At 38.8% G+C, this 20,205-nt stretch overlaps 1 protein-coding gene across 7 annotated transcripts in view; it reads left to right on the forward strand.

The window, feature by feature from the left end:
- pbrm1 (polybromo 1) overlaps positions 1-20,205 on the forward strand; it is a 98,619-nt gene that overhangs the window by 36,432 nt on the left and 41,982 nt on the right. For 5 of the 7 annotated variants that reach the window (XM_060835466.1, XM_060835471.1, XM_060835472.1 and 2 more), the window contains 6 exons: positions 7,527-7,872; positions 10,027-10,129; positions 10,832-11,474; positions 14,436-14,656; positions 15,635-15,826; positions 18,519-18,676. In XM_060835466.1, coding sequence (XP_060691449.1) covers positions 7,527-7,872; positions 10,027-10,129; positions 10,832-11,474; positions 14,436-14,656; positions 15,635-15,826; positions 18,519-18,676 — 1,663 coding nt within the window. The remainder of the gene's footprint in view (positions 1-7,526; positions 7,873-10,026; positions 10,130-10,831; positions 11,475-14,435; positions 14,657-15,634; positions 15,827-18,518; positions 18,677-20,205) is intronic. The other 2 variants (XM_060835467.1, XM_060835468.1) reach the window with 2 other exon arrangements.

Genomic DNA, 20,205 nt, shown 5'->3' on the forward strand with positions numbered 1-20,205 from the left:
ACATTTACCATGGCTAGTCCACTAGTATGTACATGCCTGGATACTATGGGGCAACTTTGCATGGCCAATCCACTTATCTGCACAGCTTCTGACTGTGGGAGGAAACTCTCACACCTGGTGGAATGAGCAATCTCCACACATAGTCACACAAGACTAGAATCAAACCCAGACCTCTGGCACTGTGAGACAGCAGTATGAACCACTGTGCCACTGTGCTGCCTGAAAGTTATCTGTGAAATGTGGCGTGTCATGGACACGTAACAAAATTTTAGTTGACTACATGCCCAGAAAGTGTCACCAGCTGCAAAACTTGAGTTTCAGATTTTTAGCAACTGCTGGAAACATCATACTACATTTGTGAGGTTGAGAACTATGTAGATGCAGGTGCAGGACAAGAGAATGTGAGCTGAGACAAGAACAGTGACCGCCACACAATCTCTAAGGAGACAGGTAGTGTAGGCATTCTGAGTCGATCTTGCTCAAGTTGATGGTTCCTCATTGGAATGCAGCCAGAGCCACATCAATGCACCATAGGTAGCTCAACTGCAGAGGAGGGAAGGAGGAAGAGTGGAAGAACAATATTAGAGGTGTTAACGTGGTTATAAATATTACTCCAGGATGGAATATCGTCTCCTAGATGTTAGTAACAAGGATATTGCCAGTCTACTGCAGGATATTCTTATAGGGGAGTATGAATATTCAATATCATTCTCTGTCAGTTCTAAGTATACAGGTAGAAAAAGAACGAGTTCCTCAAAGGAGACTTTGGAGAGTTAGAAAAGAAGTTAAAAAGTACTTCAAAGGCAGTAATCTCAGTGTTGCAGTCCGTCCACATGCTAGTGTGGACAGAAAGTGGAATATTTTGCTGGAGAGAGAATGCAGGAGGAGGACTTTAGATTTCAGGAGCATTATGATCAGTTCTGGGACAGGTGAGACCAGTTCAAGGAGGACAGGTTACGCTATCAGGACCGTGACTAATAACTTCAGGGACAGGTTTGCAAAGGCTGTTGTTGAGGATTTAAACCATCTTAGTTAGGGGATGGATACTGAAAGTGAATTCAAACAGGGAAGAAAGAAAGCTGATAATGGTCGGAAGAAAAGAAGTATGAAAAATTATAATGCGGGAGAAACTTTGGCCACCATAAAATAGTCAAAAAATGTTTAAAATGCAAAATTAAAGGCAATCTGTCTGAATGCGCATAGTATTTACAATAAGTTGAATTAATTGACCGCACAAATAGAAGTTAACTGGTTTTGATCTAATTGCCATAAAATGTGACTGCAAAGTGACCAAGACTGGCAGCTGAAACTACAGAGGGTTCATCTATGACTTCATCGATACTTCCCGCTGCAGTGGGAAAGCAGCGAATCAAAGATCCCTCTCACCACTGTTATACTGTCTCCCATCCTCTTTCATCAGGCAGAAGATATGAGTTTGTATGAACAGATTCAAGAACAGCTTTTTCCCTGCAGTGATCAGAACGGTCCTGTTTCATGTTAATGTTGATCTCTCTGCACCTTCTTAGCAGCTATAACACTATCCTATCCTGTAACCTTTAAAGCACTTATAAAGCATGTGAAAAACATACTTCTCAATGTACTTCAGTACACATGGCAGTAATAAATAAAATCAAGTCAAAACATGCAAATTTTTTGATATTTAAGAATTGGCAAAGGGGGAAAGGAAGTGTCATAGTGCTGTTATCAAAAGATGAGATCAGTACCTTCATGGGAGAGAATCTTAGATTAGATCAACAAGATGTAAAATTAGTTTGGACAGAGCTAAGAAACAGCATGGTGCTGCAAAAGTTAGTAGAAAATGTTCATTGACTTCCAGACAGTAATGGTAAAATAGGGTATGACATAAATCAGGAAGTTTAGATGCACATGTGACAAAAGTAATACAGTAATCATCGAAAACTTTAATCCACACACAGATTTGGGTAAACTAATTAGCAGTAATAGTGTGGTTGACAAATTCCTGAAACGTATATGAAATGGTTTTGAGAACTGTATCTTGAGGAACCAATTACTGCACTGGCTTTTTGGTTCTGATATTGTGCAATGGGAAAGAATTAATTAGTAATCCCATTACAAAAGACCCTTCATTAGTTTTGTATCCATTGGCTAGCCTTTCCTGGATCCCATGTGACTTAACCTTACTAATCAGACATGTACCTTGGAGATGGTGGACAGGATTTGGGGGTCAGTAAATGAGTTACTTGCTGCAGTATTCCTAGCCTTTGACCTGCTCCTGGAGTCACTGGCAAGTCCAGTTGAATTTCTAATGAATAGTAACCCTCAGGATGTTGATAATGGAGATTCGGTAATGGTAACACCAATGAATGATAAGAGATGTTACTGCAAGTATTAGTGATTGGGGCCCAGTTTCACAGTCTGAATCAGTGATTAGTTATGGAGACTAAATATAATATCTCCAAGTTTGCTGATGACGCAAAATTAGGTGGGAATTTAAAGTTATGTACAGTATGCAAAGAGGCTTCAAAAGGAATTAAACTAGTTGTGAATGGTCCAGAACGTGGCAGTTGGAATATAATATAGAAAAATGTGAATTTATTCAATTTGTTAAGGAAAACAGAAAAGTAAGAGTTTGTCCAAAATGATGAGAGGTTGTGAAGTGATTGCATCTACCAGATTGTCGTCATTTATGAACCACTAAATGCCAACTTTGGTGCAGCAAGCAATCAGGAGAACAGATTGTATGTTTTCCTTTTATTTCTAAAAATAAATCCCCAGTACCTGATCAGGTGTACCCTAGAACTCTGTTGGAAGCCAGGGAAGTGATTGCTGAGCCCCTTGCTGAGATATTTGTATCATCGATAGTCACGGATGAGATGCCAGAACACTAGAGGTTGGCTAACATGGTGCCATTATTTAAGAAAGGTGGTAAGGAAAAACCTGGGAACTATAGACCAGTGAGCCTGACATTGGTGGTGGGCAAGTTGTTGGAAGGAATATTGAAAGACAGGATTTACATGTATTTGGAAAAGCAAGGACTGATTAGAGATAGTCAGCATGGCTTTGTGCGTGGGAAATCATGTCTCACGAACTTAATTTGAGTTTTTTGAAGAAGTAACAAAGAGGATTGATGAGGGTAGAGTGGTAGACATGAACGATATGGACTTCAGTAAGGCGTTCGACAAGGTTCCTAATGGGAGACTGGTTAACAAGGTTACATCTCATGGAATACAGGGAGAACTAGCCATTTGGATTCAGAACTGGCTCAAAGGGAGAAGACAGAAGGCGGTGGTGGAGGGTTGCTTTTCAGACTGGGAGCCTGTGACTATTGGTGTGCCACAAGGATCAATGCTGGGTCCACTACGTTTTGTCATTTTTATAAATGATTTCGATGTGAACATAGGATGTATAGTTAGTAAGTGTGCAGATGAGGTGTAGTGGACAGCGAAGAACGTTACCTCAGATTACAATGGAATCTTGATCAGGTGGGCCAATGGGCTGAGGAGTGGCAGATGGAGTTTAATTTAGATAAATGTGAAATGCTGCATTTTGGAAAGGTAAATCAGAGCATAATGTTAAGTCCTGGAGTGTGTTGCTGAACAAAGCGACCTTGGAGTGCAGGTTCATCGTTCCTTGAAAGTGGAGTTGCAGATAGATAAAATAGTGAAGATGATGTTTAGTATGCTTTCTTTTATTGGTCAGACCATTGAGTATAGCAGTCGAGAGTGCGGTGCTGGAAAGCACAGCAGGTCAGGCAGCATCCGAGGAGCATGGGAATTGACATTTAGGGCAAGAGTCCTTCATTAGGAAAAAGGCTTGTGAGCCGAGTGGGTGCAGAGGTAATTGGGAGCGGGATGGGGCTGGTTGGGAGGTAGCTGAGAGTGCAATAGGTAGATGGAGATAGGGGTAATGGTGATAAGTCAGAGAAGAGGGAGGAACAAATAGGTGGTGGAAGGAAGATGGACAGGTAGGACAGGTCATCAGGGCAGTGCTGAGTTGGAAGGTTGGAACTGGGATAAGGTGGGAGGAGGGAAAATGAGGAAACTAGTGAAGTCCACATTGATGTTGTTTGATTGGAAGATCCCAAAGGCGGAAGATGAGACATTCTTCCTCCAGGCATTGGGTGGTTAGGGTGGGGTGATCGAGGAGGCCCACGTCCTGCATGTCCTTGGCGGAGTGGAAGGAGGAGATGAAGTGTTCGGACATGAGACAGTGGGGTTGGTTCGTGCGGGTGTCGGAGTTGAGAGGTCACGTTGTGGCTGTACAGGACATTGGTTAAGCTGCTTTTGTGCGCAATTCTGCTCTACTGTTGTGCTGACCTTATAGAGGTTTATAAAATTATGAGGGGCATGGATAGGACAAAGTCTTTTTCATTGGGTGGGGGAGTCCAAAACTAGATGATATGAGTTTAGTGTGGGGGTGGGGTGGGGGGTATAAAAGTGACCTAATGGACATCTTTTTCATGCAGAGGGTGGAGCGTGTATGGTGTATGGAATGAGCTGCCAGAGGAAGTGGTGAAGGCTGGTACAATTACAGCATTTAAAAGATATCTGGTTGGGTCTATGAATAGGAAGGATTTAGAGAGATATGGTCTAAATGCTGGGAAATGGGACTAGATTAGGATCAGATATCTCGTCAGCATGGACAAGCTGGACCGAAGGGTCTGTTTCCATCTTTTATGTCTCTATGACTCTATGACTGTATGTCTTCTTGCAATTATATGGAGCATTGGTGAGGCTGCAGTTATTATTTTAGTCTCTTTATCTAAGGAAGGAATTAGTGTTGTTAAGAGTGCAACAAAAATTGTTATATTTCACTGAATATCTGTGTTTTTAATCTTGAAAAATTTGAGAATCTAAAAAGTAAAATGAAACCAGCACAACATTGTGTGACATTTGCAGCATTTGCCTTTCACTGAGAAAGGCATATGTTACAAATATCACATATGAAATGTATGAAGATATGTCAACACCTTGAAATTGAATGCAATACTATATGTATCAGCAGGGATCTGGCTATCATCAATAAAGAATTTGCCAAATGAAGTAATAGTCAGCTATTACTTACGTGAATTATTCATGAATGAAAGGTGGGAACATAATAAATAGGAGGAGGAGTACGCCATTTGGCCCACAAGCTGCTCTACTATTCACCTGGAACATGGCTGATCTGAGTCATAACTCACATCCTGTCTCCCCAGCGTTTGTCCACAGGTCATGAATGTGATAAAATGCTCTCCATTTTCATGGATGAGTGCATTTTCAGTAACATTTAGGAAGCTTGACACCACCCAGGACAAAGAAGTCCATTTGATTGGTCACCACCAGTGCACAGTGGCAGCAATGCATAACATCTACGTGGTGCACTGTAGTAACTCACTATAGCTGTTCCAACACCATCTTCCAAGCCCATAACAACTTGCATTCAGAAGAATAAGGGCAGTAGGTGAATGGGAACAAAACTACATGCAGTTTCCCCTTCAAGCCACATGCCATTCTGACTTGAAACTCTATTATTGTTCCTTCACTATCACTGGAACTCCCTTCCTAACATTTTTGCAAGTGTACCCACACCTAAGGATTGCAGCAGTTTTAGAACGCAACTCATAAGCATTGGTTCAAGGAGAGTTAAGGATGGGAAGTAAATGCTGGCGTAAGCAACAACATCCACATTGTACGAATGAACAAAAATAATTTTTTAATTTACTCGTGGGACGTGCGCATTATTGGCTGGGTAGCATTTATTGCTCATCCCTAATCGGCTTTGAGAAGGTGGTGATGAGTTGACTTCTTGATCTGATGCAGTCCATGTGCTATAGGAAGACCCACAATGTCATTTTTAACCTAACAACAGTAATATGGAATATTTTGAAGTCAGGATGTCCTAGAGCTGAGATGACCTCCAACAACCTCAACCATCTTCCTATGTATGGGGTATGACTCCAACCAACAGAGAGATTGTCTCCTGATTCCCTTTGATTCTGGTTTTGGTTGGGGGGCCTTGATGTCAAGAGGAGTCAATCTCTGGAATTCAGCTCTTTTGTCCATGTTTTGAACCAAGGCTGTAATGAGGTCAGGAACTGAGTGGCCTTTCAGAACTCAAACCTGGCCACCATGCTGAGCAAATGCTGCTTGATTGCATTGTTGACACTTTTCGTCACCTTGTTGATGTTTGACAGTAAACGGATGGATTGGTAACTGCTATTTTGGATCTGTCCTACTATGTGTACAGGACATACCTGGGCAATTTTCCAAATTGTGTGATAGATAATACTGTTGTAGCTGGGCTAAAATAGCTTGGCTAGGGATGAGGCAAGTTCTGGAGCACAAGTGTTCAGTACTATTGCAGGACATTGTCAGGACCCATATCCCTTGCGGAATCTGCTGTCTCCGGTTGTTGCTGATATCAGATGGAGTGAATCAGATTGGCTGAAGAGTGGCATCTATGGTGCTAGCGACCTTTGGAGAAAACCAAAGGTCTAGCAGATATTACTTTATTCACAAGCATTAATATGCCAGCATAAAATATGGATTTTTGTAGGATCTGGGAGTGGTGTAAGGCAGACTCAGATGTAGTAAATAGTCATTTAAAATTTATAAAATGCAGCCATGGACATTGAACACACAATTTACTGTATTCCATAAAGCTGTTATGGAAGTGGATATTTTGTCTTGCAATTTGGCCTCTGTAAGTGTAAGCCTTAACTTCTCATTTAGGATAATAGAAATGATTTCTATACAAGCATGTTAAATTATTTTGACTTGTTCTTGCGATTTGGGGGCTGTTGGCAAGTCCAGCATTGGCTGCCCATCCTTAATTATGCCTGACAAGACATGAGCTGAAAGGACACTGAAGAACACAGCAGAATATATTGTCATGAAGCAGCTTATGAATCTACAATTGCAAAAAAGTTGGGTCTTTGACAGTAGCTTTCCTGCTTATGTCTGATCATCTGTCCACACAGATTAAATGATAATTTACTTGTTAGTTCTTCCTGCTACATGTTAGAATAATGTTTGAAGTCAAGAATTAGCAACAGGATCCAGAAGGATATTGATCAGTGACCACAATGTAAGCTAGAGTGTGAGAAGTCACATAGGAGACATAAAGTGACAACTTGAAAGTGGGGTAATAAAAGTAATTTGCCTACCATATACCACTGTACTGTTTTCAGTTAGACAGTTGATATCCTGATATACTTTCACATATAGTGCAACTCCACAGCAGGGCAGGAGGACAGTAAGTCACAGACATGCACCTTTCTTGATTCTGTAAACAGGTGGGAAGCTATTTATTCTGTTGACTGCTGCTGTTTTATAGTTTGCCATGTATTTGACCTTCATAAAATGACCTTAATTTTTTTTGAAATGATAAATGCTAAGCAGAGAATAAGCTTGTTGCAAATTGAAAGATAAAAATTGTGTTCTCCTGGAATAAAAATTAATTACTTCATTTTGGTGCAGAATGGAAAGCAGAAATGCCCTGAATTTTATTGGTTTTGTATTTTGTTTCCCTTTTCTTTTGTTTTTACTGCTTTATTTTTGAAGACTCATGATTAAGTATACACACAGATTTTTAAATTCCAGCATAAAGAAGCTAGAAAAGAATCGAAGGAAAACGGAATCCCAATTAAAACACAGATTAAAAGTACTATACAATACAATTGTCGAGTCCTGTGATCCAACAACAGGACGAAGATACTGTGAGCTATTTTTGGTTAAGCCATCAAAAAAAGACTATCCAGATTACTATAAAGTCATCCTGGAGCCTATTGACCTGAAGATGCTCGAACATAACATACGCAGTGAAAAATACACAAGTGAGGAGGCATTTATAGATGACTTGAAATTAATGTTTCGAAATGCAAGACATTATAATGAAGAAGGCTCACAGGTATGTAGGCTAATTACGATAATATTCTGAATTACATCTTCTGAATTATAAGGTAACTCCTTGTTAATTTAAGCAAAAACAATATATGCTGTACATGATTAACCATGTACCATTAATCAGGATGTAATCCCATACCTTCAGAAAGTAAAGGATTAGAGAACAATTAATTCACAATTAAAAGTAAGCTGTGATATTCTACTACTCTCCCCATTGAGGTGCTGGACTAAGAATTTGCATTTATGATTTGTTGTGGAGTGAATCCAACTTCAGCTTTAACATTTTGCAAAAGAGGCAAATTCTACAAGTCAAACTTTATTTTATCATATACCTCCTTGCAATTGGTTAATGAAGGGCATGAATGGAGACACTGAAGTAGGTTTCCAGGTTATCTATCTTAGTTAAGAAATATGATTCATAACTTGAAAAGAGGTACAAAGCAAGAAGAAGAAAACAGTTTTGAGATAAAATAAAGGAAAAATATAAAAATTAAACTAAGAAAAAACTGTAGCGATCTTATTCATTGGTATGTATATGTCTATGCATATAAAGAGAGAACGATGTACATTGTGGAACATTAATTTAACTTCTTTTTCATGGTGACACCTCCAATGCGCTTTAAATGATAATTATGAAAATGAAGTATTTTATTGGTTGGCTAACATGCCACTGTTTAAGAAGGGTGGTAAGGACAAGCCAGGGAACTTCAGACCAGCGAGCCTAATGTTGGTGGTGAGCAAGTTGTTGGAGGGAATCCTGAGGGACAGGATGTACATGTATTTGAAAAGGCAAGGACAGATTAGGGATAGTCAGCATGGCTTTTTATGTGGGAAATCATGTCTCACAAACTTGATTGAGTTTTTTGAAGAAGTAACAAAAAGGATTGATGAGGGCAGAGCAGTAGATGTGATCTATATGGACTTCAGTACAGCGTTCGACAAAGTTCCCCATGGGAGACTGGTGAGCAATGTTAGATCTCACAAACTACAGGGAGAACTAGCCATTTGGATACAGAACTGGCTCAAAGGTAGAAGACAGAGGATGGTGGTGGAGGGTTGTTTTTCAGACTGGAGGCCTGTGACCAGTGGAGTGCCAAAAGGATTGGTGCTCAGTCCTCTACATTTTGTCATTTACATAAATGATTTGGATGTGAGCATAAGAGGTACAGTTAGTAAGTTTGCAAATGACACCAAAATTGGAGGTGTACTGGACAACGAAGAGGTTTACCTCAGATTACAACAGGAACTGGACCAGATGGGCCAATGGGCTGAGAAGTGGCAGATGGAGTTTAATTCAGATAAATGCGAGGTGCTGCATTTTGGGAAAGCAAATCTTAGCACGATGTATACACTTAATGGTAAGGTCCTCAGGAGTGTTACTGAACAAAGAGACCTTGGAGTGCAGGTTCATAGCTCCTTGAAAGTGGAGTCGCAGGTAGATAGGATAGTGAAGAAGGGATTTGGTATGCTTTCCTTTATTGGTCAGAGTATTGAGTACAGGAGTTGGGAGGTCATGTTGCGGCTGTACAGGACATTGGTTAGGCCACTATTGGAATATTGCATGCAATTCTGGTCTCCTTCCTTTTGGAAAGATGTTACGAAACTTGAAAGGTTTCAGAAAAGAATAACAAGGATGTTGCCAGGGTTGGAGGATTTGAGCTATAAGGTGAGGCTGAACAGGCTGGGGTTGTTTTCACTGGAGATTTGGAGGCTGAGGGGTAACCTTATAGAGGTTTACAAAATTATATGAGGCATGAACAGGGTAAATAGGCAAAGTCTTTTCCCTGGGGTCAGGGAGACCAGAACAGGAGGGCATAGGTTAGGGTGAGAAGGGAAAGATATAAAAGAGACCTACGAAGCAACGTTTTCACACAGAGGGTGGTGCGTGTACGCAGTGAACTGTCAGAAGAAGTGGCAGAGGCTGGTACAATTGCGACATTTGGATGGGTATATGAATAGGAAGGGTTTGGAGGGTTATGGGCCAGGACTAGATTGGGTTGGGATATCTGGTTGGCATGGAGAGGTTGGACCGAAGGGTCTGTTTCCATGCTGTACATCTCTATGACTCTATTTCACAGTAATCGTTCCTTAAGCATTTTAGTGTCTTGATATAATTTCAATGCAAGTCAGTTAAGATAACTGTTGAATTATTGCGCAGGTATACAATGATGCCACCATCCTAGAGAAAATTCTGAAAGAAAAAAGGAAAGAGTTAGGTCCATTACTTGATGATGATACAGCTTCACCTAAGTTGAAACTAAGTAAGTCATTTAAAATTGATCCAGCTGCTCCTGTGGTAAACTTTCATTCTCAGTTTATTAATGCTAAAAAACAAAGGCTTAATTTTTTGAGTATGAGAATATACTGTTGTATATTCAATTTTTTTTATTGTTTAGTGTCTTGTGCTTCCCCACCCTCACAGGGTGCATACTACTTATGCTTGTGCCTTTTGAATAATACAAATTATTCATTTCTGACAAAAACATTGATGTCCCTCAGTAGTGATATACATTCTCAACATTTGTCATGTTTGTTTACTTGATATTATAGATTAGTAGAAAATATAAAGCAAAATAATGAATGGTGGGGAAAATAGAGAAATTTGAGCTGACCAACTAAGGGACTGTTTAAGCTTTAATTTAATGTTCTTATTATGTTGCTTTTCAAGCAAACCAAGATACCAAATTGATATGTAAGCAAAGTGTGCAAGGTCTGCAGACACTAGCCTCCCTATGATGACTTAATCAAAAAAAAAACTTGATCCCTGATTGTTGTACTTCAAAAAAGAAGAATATTACTCATTACTAGCCAGATGTATACTAGGTAAAAACAACCACAGATGATCAGTGAAGTAGTTGCCTAATTGCTGCAAATAGACTGCCAATTATTCAAATAATTATTTTGAGTTAGAGTGTTATTCCCTATGAAGTAGGCATTGAACATTTTTTGACTTTTGTTTTCAGGCAGGAAGAGTGGTATTTCCCCTAAAAAATCCAAGTACTTGACCCCACTACAACAAAAATTAAATGAGTTGTATGAAGCTGTTAAAAACTACACAGACAACAGGGGTCGAAGATTGAGTGCCATCTTTCTCAGACTACCTACTCGATCAGAACTCCCGGATTATTATCTGACAATTAAAAAACCAATTGATATGGAGAAAGTGAAAAGTCACATGATGTCTAATAAGTACCAGGATGTTGATTCATTGGTTGATGAATTTGTCTTGATGTTTAATAATGCTTGCACTTACAATGAACCAGAATCTCTTATTTATAAAGACGCACTTGTTCTTCATAAAGTCCTTCTAGAAGCTAAAAAAGATTTGGATGGCGATGATGATGCACACATTCCCAACGTAAAGTTACTCATACAAGAGTTGATACACAACCTGTTTGTCTCCGTTCTTAGTCATCAGGACGATGAAGGACGTTGTTATAGTGACTCTTTAGCAGAGATTCCAGCCACTGATCCAAGTATCCCTAACAAGCCACCTTTGACCTTTGATATTATTAGGAAAAATATTGAAACTAATCGGTATGGAAGACTTGATGTTTTTCAGGAGCACATGTTTGAGGTATTAGAAAGAGCAAGACGGTTAAACAGGTGAGCACATAGAAAAATGCAGACTTTAAATTTGTTTTGATTAACCTTCCACTAGTTTCTAAATATATTCTAATAGCATAGATGTGTACCATCATTTGATTCCATTTCTAGAAAATGTGCTCTGTGGACTGAGAGCATCAAGTTTTCAGTAGATTGGTAATTTATTTATCTTTTCCATTATTAATAAACCCCATCTTAAAATAGCAATGAAAGTAAATACATTTTAAGCTAATTAAGATGAAGACTGCTGGTACAGGGTAAGGTTTCATATTTGGGCATCTTGGTTTGTTATCAGCAAGCTCCCTGAAAATGGCAATACACATGAATAAGGTGGTAAAGAAGGTCTATGGCATACTTGCCTTCATCAGTTCAGGCATTGAGGATAAAAGTTGTCAAGTCATATAGCAGCTGTATAAGACTTTAATTAGGCCACATTTGCAGTATGGTGTGCAGTTCTGGTTCCTACACAACAAGAAAGATGTGGAAGCTTTGGAAAGTGTGTAAAAGAGATTTATTAGAATGTTGCCTGGATTGGAGTATATTAGCTATGAGGAGAGGTTAGACAAACTTCAGTTTCTTTTGTGAGACCAGCTAAGGCTCAGGGAAACCTGACAGAAGTATATAAAATTATGGAAGGCATGGATAAGGTGATTAGTCAAAGTCTTTTCCCAAATCTTTGTCAAATATTAGGGCGCATACAACAAAAAACAGTTAAGCACAGAAACTGCCCTTCGGCTCAGCAAGACTGCCAACACATCATGCCTTTCCAAACTAAAACTCTTTGCCTGATACATCCCTTATTGCCCGAAAAGTCAATTCTCCTGCTTCTTGGATGCTGCCAGACCTGCTGTACTTTTCAAGCGCCACACTCTCGATACTGATCTCCAGCATCTGCAGTCCTCACTTTCTCCTATTTGTATGTCTGTCAAAGTGCTTCTTAAACATTGTTATTGTGTCCATCTCCAGTACCTCATCTGGCAGTAGATTACAGGCACTTACCACCCTATGTGTAAACAAACTTGCCTGTCACATCTCCTTTAAACTTTTTCCCTTTTACCTTAAACCTATGTTTCATAGCAATTGACATTTCTAACGTGGTAAAAGACTTTAACTATCGATTCTATCCATGCCTTGCTTAATTTTGTAAAGTTCTATCAGGTCACTCCTTATCCTCTGACTTGAAAACAAATCAAGTTTGTCCAATCTCTCCTTATAGCTAATACTCTCCAAACCAGGTAACATCTCGGTAAACCATTTCTGTACCCTCTACACCACCCTTCTAGTAGTGTGGTAACTAGAACTGTATCTAATATTGCAAATGTGGCTGAAGTTTTGATACAGCTGGAACATGACTTGCCAATATTTGTACTCTGTGCCCCGACCGATAAAGGCAAGAATGCCATTTGTCTTCTTGACCATCTTATTCGTTTATGTTGCCACTGTCAGGAAACTGTGGGCCTGTACACCTAAATCTGTCTGTATGTTGATGCTACTAAGTGTTCTGCTATTTACTGTATAGGTTTATGGTGAGAGGGAAAATGTTTAAGGGAAATGTGCAAGGAAAGTTATTAACACAGAGGGTGGTAATTGCCTGGAACTCGCTGACAGGGGAAGTGGTAGAAGCAGATACCTTAGCAAAGTTTAAGAGTCATTTAGACAGACTGACACCTGAACAGGCAGAGAATAGAGGGACACGGAATGGCATCATGTTCGGTACATACATGGTGAGTCAAAGGCCCTGTTCCTGTGCTGTACTGTTTTATGTTCTATAGGATACAGAGTATATAGAAATCCTAAATAAGACAGCGACTGCCATATTAAAATACAGAGAGTGTCTGCTGCTCTAGTGTTTCCCATTTCACCAACAAGACATCCTTTGATTTCTGCCAATAACCTACAGAGAGCAGTCATATATTGTTTAGGTACCAGCAAGCAACTTTGAATTTTGAGTTCATTTCTCACAATAACAAGTTGTGAAATTCAATTTAATAATTCTGGAAGCTGGTTAGAAAACATGAATTCCCACTGGCTCACAAATGTCCCTCAAAGGACTTCACACCGTTACTTGGTGTGGCAGGCTCCTTCACTAAATGTTGTTTTAATATACTCCTGAAATAATCTAGAGTACCAGTCGAAGTAACCTAAATCACAGATCAGTTGTAAAATCAATTAATACAAAATAAATGGGCCTATCATCTACTCATTAAATATAGTCATAGCAGTGTCACTCAAATTTCAATCAACAATTGTTTTTGAATTGTCATTCACGCAAAAATTGTATTGTTGACCATCTTGTAACTGGGTTCAGAAATCCTTGAATTCTTTTATGTATGAAGTACACCAGTAAATAAAATTTCAGTATCATTAGTTTAGCATGAATTCAAATAGAAAAGTAAGTGTATTTGTTAATCTGCTCAGTTGCTACACATGAGAACTAGAAGAATGTGTGACCTGTATTCCACCCCCTGCCAAAAATTACTTCCAGATTTTCTAAAGTTAGTGTATAATGCATTTAGCCAATGTGCTACTCAACCACTTGGATCAAGGATTCAATTCATGGTGGTAATTATATACCAATTTTGGGCAGGATAACAACAGTCTCTATGGCTTACTTCTTGTTTGCTGGCTTAGAAAGGGAATAATCATATAATTCCCACTCCTGCTTACTATACAATGATTTGTGTACATGTGCATATTGATTAAGAAAGGATTCAGCCTTGGCTTTTGTTGCCTTTCCTTCTCCACATACAGAGCAGAATGATGTATTGATACTGTTTGGTCTGATGCATGAATGAGTGATTTACAGAAAGGCAGTTCACATCTTGAACTGATACAACATCCTATTACCATTTGCTGATAAACGAAATGTAGAAAATTCAAAAAATAAATGGAAACTACAGGATAAATGCACTGAATTGTGTAGCATGTATGACACTAACAAATACTTTGTGGCCTACTTAGAACTGATTCTGAAATATATGAAGATGCAGTGGAACTTCAGCATTTTTTCATTAAGATTCGTGATGAACTGTGCAAAAATGGAGAGATTCTACTTTCACCAGCTCTGAGCTATACGATGAAACACTTGCAACATGACTTGGAAAAAGAAAAAAAGGAAAAATTGCCAAAAGAGATAGAGGAGGATAAGCAGAAGAGAGAGGAGGAAAAAAAGGAGTTATCGGGTACTATTTATTTATATTTTATATTTAGATGTAATGTTATGTATATAAAAATACAGTGAAAAGTGTTTTTTCACATTGTATATGCAATGTTGCCACACTCTGGTGGCATTTGGATAAAAAGTTAATACTTAAAATTGCATTGCTGACTAATCTTATGACAAAGTAAGCTGCCTTACAGGCATTACATTAAAATTGTCAAGAAAATTAATTTTATTAGAGATATAGAATACAAATTCTTACTAAACCCAATTAAGCAACAGGAAACCATTTGTGATGTCATCAATGTACAAAAGTGACATTGCATCCTTTGATTTATTGCCTATTTTTATTCTGGTACAATGTGTTTATTTGTTCATTAAAATATCATTTACAAGGAAATACAAAAATACAGCTGCAGAGGTATATCCATTTGAAAATTACACATATACTGTTCCAAATACAATTGCCAGTACTCCATTGAAAAAAAGGGCATCTTTCGGTAACTTTGTTTTCCTTTTGTAATACTGTAAGGGGGCAAAAGCATTTTGGATCAGTTAATTGCAAGCTTTCCTTTTTGTTTTGGAGTTTCATATTTCCTTAACTTCTTTTGCTGAAATGTTTCTCCATGGCTGCAAATTGCCTTCCAGTAACTTTTCTTCATGTGTGACCCTTGACTGGGTGTCAGCAAACTGGGTGTTAAGGTGTCCCATTGGATTCCAATCCTGACCTCATCAGATGCTTCTTCCATCTGCCCATTTAAGATCGACTGATTCGGCTGAGATCAAGGATTGAATCTTTGCAGTTTACTGTCTGCATGATTCAGTTATTCACTAAGCAATCAAGCACCGTAAAAGATGACTTAAAATATAACTCAACTTAGAATATTGCAATTAGGGAAACTGTGTTCTTTTGAAATATAAAGGATTTGTATTTATAGAAATCTGTATTTTTTCAATATTTGTTTTAATCATGAAACTAATTCAGTAATCTAATAAACAGAGTCAGAGAAAAATATGAGTGATGATCACTCCGGGAGCCATGGTACTTATGGGATCCAGCGAACTTACAGCCAAGACTGCAGCTTTAAAGATAATATGTACCATGTTGGAGACTACGTGTACGTTGAACCAGCTGAACCAAACCTCCTCCCTCACATTGTCTGCATTGAGAGGCTCTGGGAAGATGACACCGGTAATGCATTCAAGCTGAATTTTTTTTTTCTGAGGCCTAAATATAAATATGAAAATAGTTAAAATTTAATTCCGTTATCTTAGAAAATAACATTTTAGACATTTTATGGGCGGCACGGTGGCACAGTGGTTAGCACTGCTGCCTCACAGCGCCTGAGACCCGGGTTCAATTCCCAACTCAGGCGACTGACTGTGTGGAGTTTGCACGTTCTCCCCGTGTCTGCGTGGGTTTCCTCCGGGTGCTCCGGTTTCCTCCCACAGTCCAAAGACGTGCGGGTCAGGTGAATTGGCCATGCTAAATTGCCCGTAGTGTTAGGTAAGGGGTAAGTGTAGTGGTATGGATGGGTTGCGCTTCAGTGGGTCGGTGTGGACTTGTTGGGCCGAAGGGCCTGTTTCCACACTGTAAATAATCTAATCTAATAATGAAATCACCCATACATTCAGCCTTCACAAACATGAACAGGCTACTTTGAAAACATATTTATTGTTTTTAACTTTCTAACTGGAGGTTTGCTTTATTTAAATGGAGATTTATTCTACAGAATATCTCTTGGCTTTAGTCAACATGTTCTCAGTTACTTTCAGTGTCTGCTTCTATGTTTCTTGTTGCTGCATCTGACTGAAAAACCTATATGTTATGTCCTGATGATTCTTGATATCAAAACTGTACAGTCCATGCTGAATTCAGCAATAGAATCCTTTGGGAGTACAGGTTTGTTGTAAGACATCTTTGAAGCCATGCATCATCTGATCAGATCAGACAGCTGCAGCTTACCTGAAGAACCAAATTTGTCAGCTATTCTTAAGGAATTATCCAAAACAGGAGCACTAGTGGAGTTGTGTCCAGCCTTAAAACAGGCTGGAAGTGTTCCCAATAGCAGGGTAAATGCAACAATGTTCCAACAACTAGATGTTGGTGCAGTCAGTAGTATTTTTCTGAAGTTTGTAAACTACAATATCAAGTTGTCTTGAACCTAACCTGGGATTATTTAGCTATTTAAATGCCTAAAATGTGTCTGTATTACATTCTTGACATCGATTCATTTTAATCTATACAACAATAATAAAATAGATTATTTAGGTACATTGTTGGTGATTCTCAATATCTAGTTGTCTTGAACCTAACCTGGGATTATTTAGCTATTTAAATGCCTAAAATGTGTCTGTATTACATTCTTGGCATCGATTCATTTTAATCTATACAACAATAATAAAATAGATTATTTAGGTACATTGTTGGTGATTGTTTATTTAAAATGATTTGGATGAGAATATAGGAGGCATAGTTAGTAAGTTTGCGGATGACATGAAAATTGATGGTATCATGGACAGTAAAGAAGATTATCTAAGAATACAATGAGATCTTGACCAAGTGGGCCAGTGGGCCAAGGAATAGCAGATGGAGTTTAACTCGGATAAATGAGAGGTGTTGCATTTTTGTAAGACAAACCAGGGCAGGACTTGCATGGATAATGGTAGAGCCATGGGAATGTTGTCGAACAAATCTAAGGATGCAGGTACAAAGTTCTTTGAATGTGGCATCACAGATAGACAGGGTGATGAAAAAGGCATTTGGCACACTTCCCTTCATTGGTCAGAGCATTGATTATAGGAGTTGAGACGTCGTGTTACGGCTGTACATAATATTGTAAGGCCACATTGCGTATGGTTCTGGTAGCTCTGCTACAGGAAGGATACTATTAAACTGGAGAGGGTGCATAAATGATTTACAAAATTGATATAAAGACTGGAATGTTTGAGTTATAACGAGAGGCTGAATATACTGGGACTTTTTGCCTGGAGCATAGTAGGCTGAGGGATGACCTTACAGAGATTTATAAAATCACAAGGAGGAGAGATAAGATGAATAGCCAAGATTTTTTTTCCCCAGGGTAGGAGAGCCCAAAACTAGAGGGCATAGGTTTAAGTTGAAAGGGGCAAGATTTAAAAGGGACCTGAGGGGCAATCTTTTTCTCACAAAGGGTGGTGTATACATGGAACAAGCTGCCATAAAAAGTGGCAGAGGTGAGTACAATTACAACATTTAAAAGACAGGTGCATGAATAGGAAAAGTTAGGAGGTTAATGGGCCAAATGAAGGGAAATAGGACTAGTTCAGTTTAGAAAACTTGGTTGGCATGGATGAATTGAGTAGAAGGGCCTGTTTCTGTACAACTCTAAGATTTTATTTAAACTTTAAGATTAATATAATCTGATAGAACTGCTGTGGTCAGAGTGTTAATGTGATAAACTTTCAAACTAACAAAATTCACTCCAAGTGTTACATGACTACAATGGCCCTTGTAATGTGTCAAGCTCTTCAAAAGGTCTATGTCCTAGTAATCTCTTGGAAAATCAGTTCATTTATATGGTGGAGGTTAAATTGCATTCAGAGAAGAAAAGCTACTCCTTTAGTGGACTGGTATCCATCACCGTGCATTATCACCTAAACCACTGTACCACTCAACTTGGGTGTCTCATTGTATAACTATGGCACAATCAATAGTGCAACATTCATACTTCACTTCTGAGCAGGAAACTAATATGGTCTTGTGCAGCGCATTAAGATGTTTTATGTTATACTTTTTTGCTGAAAAATTGCTGCTAAAATCAATCTTTTACTTATTATGATTCACATTTTTCTAAACTCTTAAGTAGATGACTGAGTTGTAATATGCACATTCTATTCTGTAGGTGAAAAATGGCTGTATGGTTGCTGGTTTTATCGGCCAAATGAAACTTTCCACTTGGCTACACGGAAATTCCTTGAAAAGGAAGTTTTCAAAAGTGACTATTATAATAAAGTTCTGGTCAGCAAAATTTTAGGAAAATGTGTAGTAATGTTTGTAAAGGTAAGTGTATATTTTCTAGTTTCTCCATTCCTGCATTTACTGAAAAATGAAAAAGAACTGTTCTCAGAATTCACAGCAGGTTTGCAATACAATAGATTTTGTACCGCAATAACAGAATGATAGAACACTATTGAGACTAATGATTTTCTGAACAAGACATTCAGTTACATCAGAAATGCAGCAATGAGAAAGTGCATAGAAAATTAGATATCTTCCCATAAAGGGAATGAGTAAGATTCTCTCAGGTTGTAGCCACTTATTGTCTTAAAGCTAGACTCAGGCTAGGAGCTATAGCAATCACAATCTGAATTCCAGTTTTTTCCTCCCAAGGTAGAAGCTTTTAAATCATTAGTAACGAAGCTATTGCTGCCAGTATAAATTACTGAATTTAGCATAAGTTTAAGTATGTATCTATGTTCTTGGAATGACCTTTGTCTGACTTCTTTATCCTGTGGGCTCATTGAAAAGTTCATGTGTTTAGATGACTGACTGAACGAATTTCTTTGTCTGTCCTATAAATGTGAGGTGCTGCATTTTGGGAAAGCAAGTCTTAGCAGGACTTATACACTTAATGGTAAGGTCCTAGGGAGTGTTGCTGAACAAAGAGACCTTGGAGTGCAGGTTCATAGCTCCTTGAAAGTGGAGTCGCAGGTAGATAGGATATTGAAGAAGGCATTTGGTATGCTTTCCTTTATTGGTCAGAGTATTGAGTACAGGAGTTGGGAGGTCATGTTGTGGCTGTACAAGACATTGGTTAGGCCACTGTTGGAATATTGCATGCAGTTCTGGTCTCCTTCCTGTCGGAAAGATGTTGTGAAACTTGAAAGGGTTCAGAAAAGATTTACAACGATGTTGCCAGGGTTGGAGGATTTGAGCTATAGAGAGAGGCTGAACAGGCTGGGGTTGTTTTCCCTGGAGTGTCGGAGGCTGAGGGGTGACCTTATAGAGGTTTACAAAATTATGAGGGGCATGGATAGGATAAACAGGCAAAGTCTTTTCCCTGGGGTCGGGGAGTCCAGAACTAGAGGGCATAGGTTTAGGGTGAGAGGGGAAAGATATAAAAGAGACCTAAGGGTCTCTTTTTCACACAGAGGGTGTAAAGTGTATGGAATGAGCTACCAGATGATGTGGTGGAGGCTGGTATAATTGCAACATTTTAAGAGGCATTTGGATGGATATATGAATAGGAAGGGTTTGGAGGGATATGGGCTGGGTGTTGGCAGGTGGGACTAGATTGGGTTGGGATATCTGGTCAGCATGGACAGGTTGGACCGAAGGGTCTGTTTCCATGCTGCACATCTCTATGACTCTATGATTGAATTTCTTTTTCTGTCCTTACTTGAAGTTAATTCATGTCCTCATTTTTAAGTTAATTCATGTCCTCATTTTTAAGTTAATTCTTTCTGAGTGACTCATGTTTTCATTACAAATGGTTCAAACTCGGTCTTTGTGGAATAAAAATTCAACTTAGGCAGTGGTGCAAACTGGTAAGTATCAATTTGGTTGTTTGTTTGCATCAGCACTTGATT

The sequence above is a fragment of the Hemiscyllium ocellatum genome, chromosome 14 (genome assembly GCF_020745735.1).
Source record: "Hemiscyllium ocellatum isolate sHemOce1 chromosome 14, sHemOce1.pat.X.cur, whole genome shotgun sequence".
Lineage (NCBI taxonomy): Eukaryota > Metazoa > Chordata > Chondrichthyes > Orectolobiformes > Hemiscylliidae > Hemiscyllium > Hemiscyllium ocellatum.